The sequence below is a fragment of the Macrobrachium rosenbergii genome, chromosome 33, assembly GCF_040412425.1.
Source record: "Macrobrachium rosenbergii isolate ZJJX-2024 chromosome 33, ASM4041242v1, whole genome shotgun sequence".
Taxonomy (NCBI): Eukaryota; Metazoa; Arthropoda; class Malacostraca; order Decapoda; family Palaemonidae; genus Macrobrachium; species Macrobrachium rosenbergii.
In genome coordinates, this window is record NC_089773.1 from 6,993,388 (window position 1) to 7,007,934 (window position 14,547).

The 14,547-nt window shown below is 37.5% G+C and overlaps 1 protein-coding gene across 2 annotated transcripts; it reads left to right on the forward strand.

Moving 5' to 3' along the window:
* Nucleotides 1-6,201: 6,201 nt before the first annotated feature.
* On the forward strand, nucleotides 6,202-10,130 carry LOC136855875 (uncharacterized). Of its 2 annotated transcripts, none has more exons than XM_067133281.1 (7): nucleotides 6,202-6,317; nucleotides 6,889-7,069; nucleotides 7,349-7,511; nucleotides 8,034-8,119; nucleotides 8,351-8,552; nucleotides 9,394-9,572; nucleotides 10,002-10,130. In XM_067133281.1, exons 2-7 carry the CDS (start codon nucleotides 7,037-7,039, stop codon nucleotides 10,053-10,055), a joined length of 717 nt encoding a protein of 238 aa, XP_066989382.1. In that variant the 5' UTR covers nucleotides 6,202-6,317; nucleotides 6,889-7,036; the 3' UTR covers nucleotides 10,056-10,130. The 2 variants fall into 2 exon arrangements, with proteins under 2 accessions (XP_066989382.1, XP_066989383.1); XM_067133282.1 differs by having other exon boundaries at nucleotides 6,210-6,317; nucleotides 6,886-7,069.
* The last annotated feature ends 4,417 nt before the right edge of the window (nucleotides 10,131-14,547 follow it).

The following is a 14,547-nucleotide window of genomic DNA, read 5'->3' on the forward strand; positions in this document are numbered from 1 at the left end:
TGCCTTGTTTAATTTGTCCAATAATCACAGCTTTTGCAGTGTTCATGTAGGGGACTACATTCCACATGCTGTATTATGTTTATATAGCTTGACAGATCATGAAAGCTATCTTTTGGGCTTGCACAGTGAGAAGGGCTTTGAAAAACACTTATCCATACCAAAGCACAGCTAGAATATGCAATCCTCCTTTGAACTTAAAATATATAGACTTAAGTATATAATGCAAAGCTTCAGTTGCATGAAGAGTTTAATTCTAGGGAATGACAAGACCTTGTAACAAATATTATCCACTAGGTAACTCTTGTCTACCTGTGCAGTTAACCAGCTGCTGTCATCAATTTCAGAAGCCCAGTTGCATGATCAAGCTAAGTTTACTTTTAAAATTTTGGGAATATACATTAATGTAAGGTAATTTAATTTACCTTTAACATTAATACTTCTAAGTACATTAGCTTTGTCCGTTTCTCAAGTTCCAACAACTATAGCCTTTGTGAATGCTATATGAGACCCACTAAAATTATATAGATCAGTGCAGAAGCATTTCAAGACTACTGTGATGTGCATTATCAGCAATTTTAGTCAGAAAGACTGTGTCAATTGATCATGCCATTTTGAAGAAGTATTGCAACTCTTTGAAATAGGAAAGCGCTTACATCAGTCTGCGAAAGATTGCTCCGTAGTTTTGAAACTAAGACTATGAAAGACATCTGAACTGGATGTGATAGAAAGTTGATAGTAACCACTTTGATTGTTTCCACTAATACTAGACTACCCCAAAAGCCTACTGTGACCCTGGACAGCCAATGAAATGTAAACTAAAAGAGCAGCGTTTAATATAAAGAAATAAGATTTATTCTTTTTGCATATGTGTGTATTAAAAGCCGAACAACGTAAAACATTTACACGTTAGCAAGCAAAATGTGTGACACAAGAACTTCTTCATATTACCCCAGCTTACACAGACCCCGTAGTGGGGTAGTACCGTCAGTGCACCTCACAGGGTGCACTGTAGGCATTACTAAAGGTTCTTTGCAAGTGCAAGGTTTACCTCCTGTTACACCTTTCAAACCAACCTGCTCTCAATTTCCCTTCTAGCGCTGGATGACCTCATAGGTCCCAGTGCGTCACCTTTGGCCTAAACTCTATAATATTCCATTCCATAGCTTACCCAGACTATGTATTCATGATCAAGCAACTGATATTAGGTTAGTGTGTTGTATTGCATATAATTTTATGAGTTTATGTACTGAATGCTGTACGTGTGTAAGTGCAACAAGATCGTGAAAAAAGAATGACAAGTAATGTGAGATGGTAGTGGAAGTGTGATGCTAATGTTACTTCGTGTTTGCTAGATTGTTAATAGCAATCCCCGGTTTACGACGGTTCCGGCTTACGACGTTCCGAGGTTACGACGCTTTCCAAGTATATTCAGAAATTATTTCCCGGCTTACGACGCATGTTCCGGGGTTACGACGCGTCGTACGCCGATCCGACGGAAGAAATTTGGCCCCAAAACGGCAGAATAATCATAATTTAAAGGTTTTTTTGATGTAAAACTCAATAATAATGCAGTTTACGTCGTTTTCAATGCACCCAGAGCATTAAAAGTAAGGTTTTCTTATGATTTTTGACGATTTTCGACGATTTTCCGGTTTACGACGATTTTCGGGTTACGACGCGGCGCAAGAACGGAACCCCCATCGTAAACCGGGGACCGCCTGTATATTTTCCATTGGTATAGTTCTTTCTGTATGGTGCAGTACGTACTGTGTAATTATACTCTATGCCAATCACACATTCTGTACCATACGGTACATAGTGTGCACTAGAGGACTGAGTAAAAAGTAACAGTCTTGCAATAAGACACGTTTATATCTCATCTTTCAACCAGGTACCCCAGGAAAGCAATTGTAACACTTATAAAGATTTGGACATATCAATGTGCTTACTTGAGGGCCATGCCCCTTGTGATTAATGGTACTGAGGAGGCATTACACCCCAGTGCAAGTGTCAAATTTTGGGGTCATGCCATCAGGGATTATCTGGAGGCTGAGTGAGGTGTCCAACTCTGACATGACACATGAATTAGGCAAGGAAAATGTCATCAGAGCAATGAGGGCAGATGAATTGGGCTGTGGTTCTGATGTTGAGGAGGGGGGCCATTCGATGACCCAGTGGAGACGGACTTCGATGCAGTGGGGGTCCGCATTGGGGAAAGCCTTAAGCTAACTCTGGTGGAAGGACCACTATTGATGATGCTTAACGATGCCGGTTCTCACAGTTTCAAGGGACCTGACCAAGGCTCACCATTCCTGGTTATAACTGAGATGGTCAGAAAATCTGATGAGGAACGTCAAGTGCGTTGCTGCCTTGCTGAATCTTTTCCTCCCGAGTATCCAAATCACGCTCCCTCTCCTCTTCACTCTTTAACACCAACATTCGTTGCCACAATAATACCCTGGTCCTTTGGCTGAAGGACAGACATTGTATTAGGAGGCAAAATAAGATGGTCGTTCACCACAACAAGTTGATAGATCCAAAAGAGGCACTGCAAAGACCATAAAGCTAAAATTGGTACCCAAATTCTGCATCACCATCCACAGGCTTGATGATATCGACCGATTAAAAAAATCAGTTGGATTTCCAACTGATCCCCACACGAAGAAGGGTCAGAGTGCAAGTGTCAAAGAACTTTGCCAATGAATAGTATTCTAAATATACTATCAATAAATAAACAAATAATAAACCTTCCCCGTACTATTTATCTTGTATATATTGATGACATAACATTCAATGTATGAAAGTAAGCTCTCGGTGGAGATGTTTCTGAAATGTCATCAGATGTACTTGCATCGTGTTTTTGATAGGACACTGTGAGCTAACTAACTTTATTTATTCTTTTATATACTGTATATAAATCATTGCTAGACTGCAAAATAGGCTACGCTACCAAAAGAATACACCTCAAGTTAGGCAATTCTAGTGAGTGAAAAATGTTGAAAATTGTTTCAAAATTCCATGAACTTGGGTCTAGAATTTTGGGAGAACATTCGTCTATTGTCATTCAATTTGAGTCCCATGTTACCACGGGTTCGACTCTCAAGGTGAAAGACCCCATACTGCCCCGAGGTCAAATTCATCTCGCAACACGTTTTGCCCGGAGGGAGGTGTCATTAAGAATCATATATGGTTAGGTTAAGGGGAGAAGAGGGTGAAATAAAGTGGCTCCACTCTAGCTTTCCCGGTTGATCCAGTGCCGCGTGACTTCAAGGGCCTCCCTGAAATTCAGTCATTTAAGTCTTTAACGTGCTTTTGCTTCCACAAGTTCCAATAATGCATCTCACATGGTGCACTGTGGGCATTACTGAAGGGTATTTGCTGCATGTCTCTGGCCCTTAGCTGCACCCGTCTCTTAATTTTTTACTTTGCCTCCATTCCTACTTCCTTTCTCAGTCTTGGTGTCCAATACCTCTGACCCAACTGTTCCTTCTTGGTGCAACTGGGCGGGTGTCCTCCCATTTTCACCTTTAACCCTTGTACTTCATCTATTTTATTTTCTGGATCTCTTTATTTTGCTGTCCAACCACTCCAACTCCCCCTTCCCACTGTCGTAAGCTCTGCATTGCCGAAAGTGCCCCAGTGCTTGGCTTGACACCCTGAACTTCATCAATCAAAAGTCCCCGCTCATCACTTGGATCTAGGTCATCCAAACTCTCCCGGTGCCCGCAGAGCCCCAGCTGACACTATCTCACAATATTCTCCCAGGGGGGTGTGTGAAGGACGTGCCCAGGCCGTCATATCTTCATCATTATCTCATCTGCAAATGGAACTTACGTAATTTCCTCAACGGTGCCATTTCTCGCTCTGTCATGCCAGCTGGCTCCTGATACTCTTTTTAAAGCCTGATCTTCAAACTGAGAGTCTTTTAGAGATATAGTTTTATCACTGTGTAAAGTTTCACTTTCATATAGCAGTGCAGATCGTGTAAGACTGAGATACTACAGTACTGTGATGTGGATGAGATATGTAAAATATGAAAAATACTTGGTGAACCTTTTTATTCATCCACACATACATCAATATCAGGTCATATTATCCTGTAGGGGGGTTAGTACCAGAAGTGCACTGTAGGCATTGTTTAAGGTTCTTTTCGTTCCTTTTACTGTACCTCTGTTCATATTCTCTTTCTTCCATCTTTCCACTCTCTCCTAACAGCTGAATAATTGTGCAACTGCAATGTTTTCCTCCAGTTACACCTTTCAAACCTTTCTAATCCCAATTTCCCTTTCAGCGCTGAATGACCTCATAGGTCTAAGCGCTTGGCCTTAGGCCTAAATTTTATTTTATCCTACCAACGTATTTCTGGGAGTTACCGTATACCCTCCCCCCAACCCCCCGGTATCAGAACTCCCAACCAGTGAAAACCAGGCCGACATTTTATCTGCTTGGTCACAGAAAGCATGAAATTAAATGACCCTACAGGGTACTTGGTGTCCTTCCCTCTGATTTTCACAATCGGGGAAGCGTGGGAACTTATCTATTAGTGCCCCAAATGTACCCCTCACCAAAGCAATAACATGGGAGTGTGGGAAAAAATGCCATTCGTTTAGTAATGTTTCTTTTTTATACTGAATCAATTTTTTTTAAATTCGTCCTTTACGTTAAATAAGAGAAAAAAAACTGTAGATAGTATTTGTAACGGATGAATACCAATTGGTATTTTTTGTTGTGAAGAATTCGTGTTTGTTTTCGCCTTAATTCGGTACATTGCAAGAACGAAATTGCAGATGTGTGCAAGTGATAATGAATGGTTAGTAACAGAAGCAGGACTGAAGAAAAGGTTGATGATTATAGTAACAGTGATGAATTAATATAATCAAATATTCAAAACTTTGTATTACCTAAATTGACTTCCTTTCTCTTGTTATTAAACAAATGAGGTTCGACAGTGGTATCCAATGTTATTTTTCACTCTAAAGTTATTATTTTGAGGAGTTATATATATATATAATTTATCTCTAGCACTTTTTAGGCCTATACACCCTCCTCCCTCCTAGCACTCTTGTCACCAGCCTGTTGTCTTCCATTCTTTCCACATGACCAGACCATTTCATAAGACTCTGAAGCATTGTTTCACCTACGCGCACCCGTTAACCACTTTCACGTATCTCCACGTTTCTCGGCCTCTACATAAACAGTTAACCTCAGGAGATTTACATTTTTTCCCCTTTCACTCACACAGAAGTGTCCGGACTTGAATTCCATGAAGGTGAGTTGGCTCAACGGTCCCTCAACGCATTCCTGCCTTGACTTTGATAGATAGTCTGAGTCTGCCCAATCTTTTGCACACATATCTATAATCTAGGCCTATCTATCTATTTATCTATCTCTCTTTCCATGTATCTAAGATGTATGGGTGCTACTATAGTATGATATCTACTGAGCTATTTGCAACCTACCAAAACTTAGGATGCTATCTACCAAACAACCCAATTAAGGCCTGTGGCAATTACTTCTCCAAACTACATACAGAGCTATTTGACCCCAGGGCTAGTACTAAACACATCAAAATACATTTGACACCCCCAAGGCTAGTTCTAAACACAGCAAAATACATTTGACCCCCAAGGGCTAGTACTAAACACAGCGAAATACATTTGACCCCCAAGGGCTAGTACTAAACACAGCGAAATACATTTGACCCCCCAAGGGCTAGCGCTAAACACAGCAAAATACATTTGACCCCCCAAGGGCTAGCACTAAACACAGCAAAATATATTTGACCCCCGAAGGGCTAGCACTAAACACAGCAAAATACATTTGACACCCAGGGGCTAGTACTAAACACAGCGAAACAGTGACCCACCTACACTGTTTCGGCGTGCTTAGTACTAGCCGCTGAGTGATCAAATGTAGAAAATGGATGGTAGATATCACACTGTATAGCAGAACTGATATATGTCTATTCAATCAAAGTTTTTTTAAGGATTACAGGGAAAAATGATATATTAAAACTGCTTTTGGAACTACCAATCTTCTCTACACTCTAGACACAGAAAAACATTAAATAAAAAATGGAAAAATTTCGCGCTACAAAAATATTTTAATAAAAGTAACAAAAGAATAAACTGTAATTTCGCCTCTCACCTATATCTTATAGAGATTGTCAGTGACCTTGAAGGTACCCAAAGAGAGTTCATATAAGATGCGACATTATCTGCGGCTGGTCACTCTGTTCCTTCCCGACTCCCGTGTTGCAAACAAGGAGTTACAGATGGCGCCTCTCTTGTATCTGAGTTTGTTATTCCTCCTTTCTGGTGAGTTTTTGAACACACACACACACACACACACACACACACACACACACACACACACACACACACACATATATATATATATATATATATATATATATATATATATATATATATATAATATATTTTATATATTTAATAGATTGATGATTTCTGATCATTCTACATGATAAGTTGGTCTTCAAAATATTTTGCATGTTTTTCGTATTATTTTAAACAATTTTACGTCTTAATTTCATTACAGGTATTAGTTAACCATTTATTTTATGAGTGTCTTATGCGTTATTTACTTTAGATACAAAATTTTACGAAAGAGTTGTAAAAAAAAAATACTGTATAAAGAATTACATTAGGCCATCTTGCATTGATGACGTCACACAATATTTTTGCATTAAAAAAAGGCCTTGAATGTTTATTTAAAAATGAACGCGACTCGGTAACTGAACTTATTGGAGATGAAATCTGACACTGTCATTATACATTCCTACAAAACTTCATTTCATAAAAACAAAACTACGCAGAAGAAATAGAAGGAGAAAAAAATAATAATCTGTATTTCCCTGGCAAAAAGCAGGAGTCCATTCCGAATGGAATCTGGCAGGAGAAGGATTAGACGCCCACGAAGGTGACTCGGATTTGGGATTAGAAGCTGAAGGCGACTACAATAATTATGAAGATGAGCCTTGGATTTCAAGGCCGGGTCCATTGAGGATTTCGTCTACATGCACGCTCCGTTTCTGAGGTTCCATAAGACGGTAAGACTCTCAATAAAGGTTAAAAGGTGCTCTGGGAGCGAGAATTTGTCCTGGCATAAGGCCATCTTAGCTTCAAGTGAGGTTAAATTGGCCCTGATCTGTTAAAAAACAAAAGAGGAATTATTTTTCCTCGACATAAAACTGACATGAACTAGGCCTACAGGTACCACACGCTCTCTGAATGAACATTGACTCTTGCATATGTTGCTTTCTGTCTTATCTTACTTTTCTTCAGTTCTTCCTTTATTTATTTATTTATTTCTAATTCTTCTACAACAGGAAGGTGAAAATGACTTTTGTTTCCCTCACGATGCGACTGATTATTACGAAACGCGCGTGAGCGAAGATTGGTCTAGGCAATGCAACATGAACTACAGCACATTGCACGGTGACATCCCTACTTACTGGCACGCGCAGCCATGTGGCGAACACCTCCATATTGGTAAGTGACATTCCCTCCATATTCTTGGGGGAAATTAATTTCCATATTAGCTATGGACGTCATTTATCTTAAAGCTGATCATATCATTATAATCGTTGTTTAGGTTTCCCTATGATTAGTGGTTATGTCTCCACGTTTCCCGGCTAGGTTTTAACCATATTGTAATGGGAATAATTGCTGCTTATAACTCCAAAGTGGTTAGTGAGGTTTTAGCCATATTTTAAGTTGACATCCTTCGAATATTAGTGGGTAACATCTCCATATCAGAAGGTGATATCCACTGGATTTTGGAAGGAAACATCCCTTTCCATTTGGGCAATACAGAAGAATCTCAATTAAAGGTCAAATCAAATTAGGAAGCATGGTATATCTCGCCTCTCTTGACTTTGACCCAAAGAGCGAAAGAAGCTTCAATTTGATTCAGTGTTCAATTAACATTCTGAAACAGTTTTTGTTAAATTAACCTTTGTTTTTATCCTATAATTTAAATAAACTTATCTTTTTTTAAATCCTTCCTCGCAGCTTACTGGACATTCACAGGGTACAACCACAAATGTGACCTGGTCTCAGGTGAGAGAGACGCATGGTGGGAGTTCATTGTTGTCAAGGTGAGTCTGTGTTTCCATTTATACACACATACACACACACATGAGCAAATACACACCTGTGTACACTTTTGAAATGGCTAATGTCGTGGGAGTTCTTTGAAACAGGATTTCATCCTCGATTTCATAGTTAAAGTAGGCCTATGTCTGTGTAGGACTCTCATAATATCCTATTTTGTCTCTTTCAACATTTTGACCTCGCGAATAACTAACGTCTAATGTCCCCCATTCCAGGTCAGAAACTGGGAGACGAGTCCCTTCATGGCTGAGGTCATGTTTGGTCAGAAGGACGGGTGGTACACCAGGATCCCCGGACGCTACGAGATCATAGAGCATTCCCATCCTGTGGCTTACGTAGGACGCGCGAGTCATGGATTCTACCACGATGACGGCGGCTCCAACAGCTGCTGTTACTTCGAGGATACGCGGAATCCTGGTATGTGAGCCTGTGTGTCTAGATATATGTTTCTAGATCTATGCGTCTAACCTATGTGGTTAGATCTATGTGGCTAGACTTATGTGTCTAGACCTATGTTTCTAGAGATATATGTCTACACCTGTGTGTTTAGACTTATGTGTCTACACCTGTGTGTTTAGACCTGTGTCTAGACCTTTGTATCTAGACTTATGTGCCTAGACCTATGTTTCTCGACCTATGTGGCTAGACCTTTGTCTCTAGACTTATGTTTCTAGACCTATATAAATAGACATGCTCAGAACTGGGGCCTGAACGCCCTCTGAAGCCACTCGGGGCGTTGGGGAGAAGTCTAGTTGAAATGAAAATTGTCTCCATTTACGCCTTTCCCCCCACCCCCTCATAGGGGTGACCTCTGGGTCCTGGTAAGGAATATGGGATGAAGATGCTGGCAACATACTCCTCTCCACTTATGAGGGGGCCAAGTTGCTTCTCTTACGTGGTACTCGGGGAATAAATATGTATCTAAATGCTTTTATTTGTAATGCATTGGGTTTAAATATGTGTATTTTTGTGTTATGATAAACAAATACATAACCAGGCGTATCACATTTGCTACACAACTGTTGAGGATCACTAGATCAAGTCAGTAGGCCTACTTGAACTGCTGACCCACAAAAATAAGAGGTCAAAATGTGGACACAAGGATATAAATGAAATAAAAGTCAATAAATCCTAAACCTAATTGATAAAACCAACAAAATGTGGACCCAATGCCTATAATAAATGAAATAAAAACGAATACCATTCTAAAACCAACATTATCCAATTGATAAAACCGGGTTTATCAAAACCATTTCAGGTTTAGCGGACACATTCATGCGCACCCAGCTCAACCTGGTTGAGCTCAAGGATGATGGAACGGGTGAGGAATGGATGACTGACCCAAGCGTCCACTACTGGAATGGCATCCTTGCGCCTACTTACAGGGACAACTGGGATCTCTGCAGGCTACTTGGCTGTGCAGGATCCTACTTACAGGTAAGGATCCTACTTACAGGTAATTAAGGATACTACTTACAAGTAAGGATCTTAATTACAGGTATGTTGAAAAGCTAAGGGATGATTTTACTTTTTTTATGGCGGTCATTTGTATAGTAATTTCAAGTAATGAATAATGGTTTTTAGGTCTCTCTCTCTCTCTCTCTCTCTCTCTCTCTCTCTCTCTCTCTCTCTCTCTCTCTCTCTCTCTCTCTCTCTTGACCGGTATTGACAATAATAACGCGCAAAAATAAAAATTTAAAACTTCCAAGTTTCAATTTTCCAATCTACTTCAAGGTTCCGGCAAAGGACGACTTTGAAATAAATCAATTTCACTTTATAAATGCATTTTTAGCATTTTATCTTCAAAATAAGGTAATTTATACATCAAAAAATGTTATTTAATTCGTATTTCAAACTCTTTTTCAGATTTGCGGTACCTGTGGCTGCCACAAGAGCGATATTGGAGGCGACCCTTTCTGAGGAACGACAATTCAATTTAGTTACCCCTTAAGAGTCTCTGACGTAACTTCCATTTTCTATGATTAATATAAATAATTATCCTATTAAACGAAAACTATTGTTTTTTAATACAATAATTGATATTGAAAATTTAATAATTAATAATGAAATTTTATTGTTATTGATTAATAATCAAAAATTAATAATTAACGTTTGTTGGCTTAATTGAATTTGGTGATTTTTACCATAAATATAAAATATAAACTAGAAAAGTGAATAACTTTCCGTGTTTTACTAGATGAATCCCTTGAGAGAGAGAGAGAGAGAGAGAGAGAGAGAGAGAGAGAGAGAGAGAGAGAGAGAGAGAGAGAGAGAGAGGCAGGCCAGTTATCAACATATATGAAAGATATAGTGAATAATGAATTATTGTATTGCTGTAATTTTTACGTAAATTAAAAGTAGCCATAACCTTTATTTTTTCGAGCTGACGGCAAAAACTCAACAGTTGATATCACTGCAGCTTCTATCTCGCTCATGATTGGTCAATGCCTGGCCAATCACGTCGGGCCAGTGATGTAATGAATTCCATATGTCATATCTCTTTATACTACTCGTGGTTTTTACATGTCAATTGTAAGGCTACCATTCATTTTAGGACAAGTAGCTCAGACGAGCCTTTATAACGACTTTTAGGCCAAACGAGCTGACGGTTAAAAACTCAACAGTTGATATCACTGCGGAGAATCTTCATTTGTAGTTAGGGTTGATTGGTTCAATGCCATGGTGTAAAACAACTTATTCCTAATGTTCCTTCCCAATCACGTCTTATACTGGTTCTTGTACAGATATCCTATACTGGTGAAAAAACAGATGATGATGATGATTCTTATTATTCATAAAATTGAATATCACACATCTTAAAAATCATGAGCTCATCATTATGGAACACCATAACAAATTTGCTGTTACATTGAAAGATACACAAGTTATCATGAACATGCATGATGGCACATCTTGTGAAAAAAGTCAAGTCTGAACAGTGTGATTCAGGTGGCATTCTGATCATCTCGAGTGGTTAAGTCTCTATTGATTTAATTGGTCAATTATGAAAGATTACAAAAGAATGTTACAGTGAAAGATGATGATGGGTTAAAGAAAAAACAGATGGAACACCTGAAAAAGTGACGGTTATCTCTGCATGGGAGAAAATGTGAAACTCTGCTGTTTAATTGGTTGACGTTTGAGAAGGGTTTATGCTGAAAATGTGAAACTTCTTGACTTGGATTATGCTGATGATAAAGTTTTTATCTCGAAGGACCAGAAAAGATTCAGAGTGTGTTAGATTGTACAGTGAGTGAAGGACGAAAGGTTGGTTTGGTTATTAACAGTGGAAAAACTGAAATAATGAATATGAATATTGAAAATGCACAGGATTGTCTAATTGAAGGCTTGGTTGTAAAGCAAGTGGATAAGTTTAAATATTTAGGTGCTTATTTAGATAAGGATGGTTCTCTGTGCACAGAATTTATGGAAAGATCAAAAAAGGTTCATCAGGCAATGGAAATGCTTACAAATATTTAGAGTAATAGCAATTTTTCTGCACACACAAAAATCAAAATTGATAAGGTAATGGTTAGGAATATTTTGATTGAAGGGCATGAGTCATGATACAGTACAGTGACTCCGGATAATTAATTCTTAGCATTTGAAAATAAGGCGCTCAGAAGAATATTAGGAATTAACTGGAGAGATAGGATATCAAATAACAGAATTAGAGAAATTGCAGCCGGTCGATGAGTATGTTAGGTTCTCACGCTGGAAGTGGCTAGGCCACGTGTATAGAAGACAGGGAATGGTGAGATACAGCAGGGTGGGTTGCCCTTGGCAGAAGAGGTAGAGGTAGGCCAAAGGAGACGTGGTTAAGGACAGTTAAGCAGGAAGCAGGGGAAGAGTGTTGGGGAGATCTTGAGGAGTTAGCCCAGGACAGAATGTGGTGGCATGAGTTCATCGAGGCCCTATGCACCCTGTGGGTGCCACAGGAAATGATTGACTTATTATTATTATTATTATTATTATTATTATTATTATTATTATTATTATTATTTATCCATGTACAGCCTCCCATACCCTTTAGGATGAGGTTGCGAGCCCCAGGCCTTTCTTTGCGCTGATTCTGACCCACGCTGCTGAGTAAGTTCCAGGTACATGATTTACTGATTGGATAACAAATTGCTTAGTGTGGAACTGAGAAATTATTATTATTATTATTATTATTATTATTATTATCCAGGAAAATCACAGAGCAGAGATTTGATATAATTTACAGAATTTTAAAAAGATTTTTACGTTTTTTCAAACTGAATAATAATAATAATAATAATTATTATTATTATTATTATTATTATTATTATTATTATTATTATTATTGGTTCTATACAATTGTTGCCGCGACGCGTTTCGACAGACTCTTCTGTCATTCTCCAGCGGGAGCTAGTAGGGGACTGGCAGATTGCATAGGTCCTTCTGAATTTATACACGGGCTTCAGTGGGGTGGTCATGGATGGCAAATTCTGATTGGTTGCAGTCAGCGAACTTCAAGCCAAATTTCTGCGGCGAAGCTCGATCCTGACAGATCTTCGCAACCTGGGAATGTCATTCATTCCAGCGTTCCCATTGGCCTGCCGTTGCGTGATGTCATGCTGGCTGACATCATTATTATTATTATTATTATTATTATTATTATTATTATTATTATTATTATTATTATTATTACAGAATTTTTTGATGTAAACCACTTTTTTGAAAAACTTTTTCAAATTATTATTATTATTATTATTATTATTATTATTATTATTATTATTATTATTATTATTATTATTATTATTAACTCATCTTAGCCAGAGTTTGAGATAATGTAAAGAATTTTCTTCTAATATTTTTTATTTTGAAAACAATGGGCCCTTTCAAAACCAATTCTTGATCAAAACTTTTTTAAACAATTTTAACTAAGCTCTGAAGACACAGGAACACGCCAGGAATTGAGTGTTTGTTTGTTCAAACAACAAAACAAGTTTACAAACTGCCGTTGTTGTTTACACGTCACTTTGGACAATAACAATGAGACCACACACACAACACACACACATACACACAAAGTCAGACAAACAACCCCTCTTGCCAAGCAAGTTTTAAAACTGGTTTTATCTCAGGGCTGTGACCTTGAAACTGCTTGTCAGAGAATAATCAAATTCTCATGGCTGACTGACTGGTTGAATTCGTAGCACGTTTCCTCATTGTGTTGGGTGTTCCATGAGACGGGTAATTATGCCTTAAATGTTGTCGTCGATATTATGTCATTATCACGCTTGCTTGCGTGCTCAGCATATATATATATATATATATATATATATATATATATATATATATATATATATATATATATATATATATATATATATATATATATATATATATATATATATATATATATATATATATATATATATATATATATATATATATATATATATATATATATATATATATATATTATATATATATATATATGCATATATATATGTATATATATATATATATATTATATATACATACATACATACATACATACATACATACATATATGTGTGTGTGCGTGCGTGTGTATGTGTGTATTAATAAAATATTTTGTTAAAATATCTATTTTTTCTTCTGTAATAGTTAAACCTTTCTTTTTTTTTCTCATCTAACCACGAGAGAGAGAGAGAGAGAGAGAGAGAGAGAGAGAGAGAGAGAGAGAGAGAGAGAGAGAGAGAGAGAGAGAGAGAGAGAGAGAGAGTAATTCTGTATGAAAAGTAACCCCACATTTCCATTAAAATATGACCAACCAACAACCCAGTGGGTATAAATTAGTCTAACCTTCAAAATGGCTTAAGATTCAATACATTTGAAATTCTGATTTTACAGCCATTTGCCTGTTAAAATTCTAAGTTTATCTTAGCCAGTATCACAACAAAGAAGCCTCTGCTATAGCTTAAGAATATTAAAAGACTTTTAACAAGCTTCAGGGGCAAAATAATGAATATGAAACCCATCCCTTATATAGGAACCAAAACATAATTCTTAAGTCGTTAAAAATAATAAATTTTCTCTCATGTTTATCATATTTCTCTTTCAGATCGTTCACTCGATTCATAATCATTATAATTTTTAATGTAATTAAGAGTTAGATCCTGTTTAATTGGCTCTGAATTTTACTAATCTTGTCAGTTGTGTGTTTAAAATGGACACCACAGAAAACGACGGTCGAGATAATATAATTTAGTATGCCATTAACATCTCGTTTTCTGAGCTACGTTTTCTATGGTAGATTTTATCCCCAACTCCGTCAATTCTTCGATATTCTACATTAATGGAAGTTTTATCAGATTCCTGATCATTAGAATATAATTATGGTTAATAACTTGCTTTTATACAATCATTCTATGACAGAAGTCGATAAAAAATACTATAATGA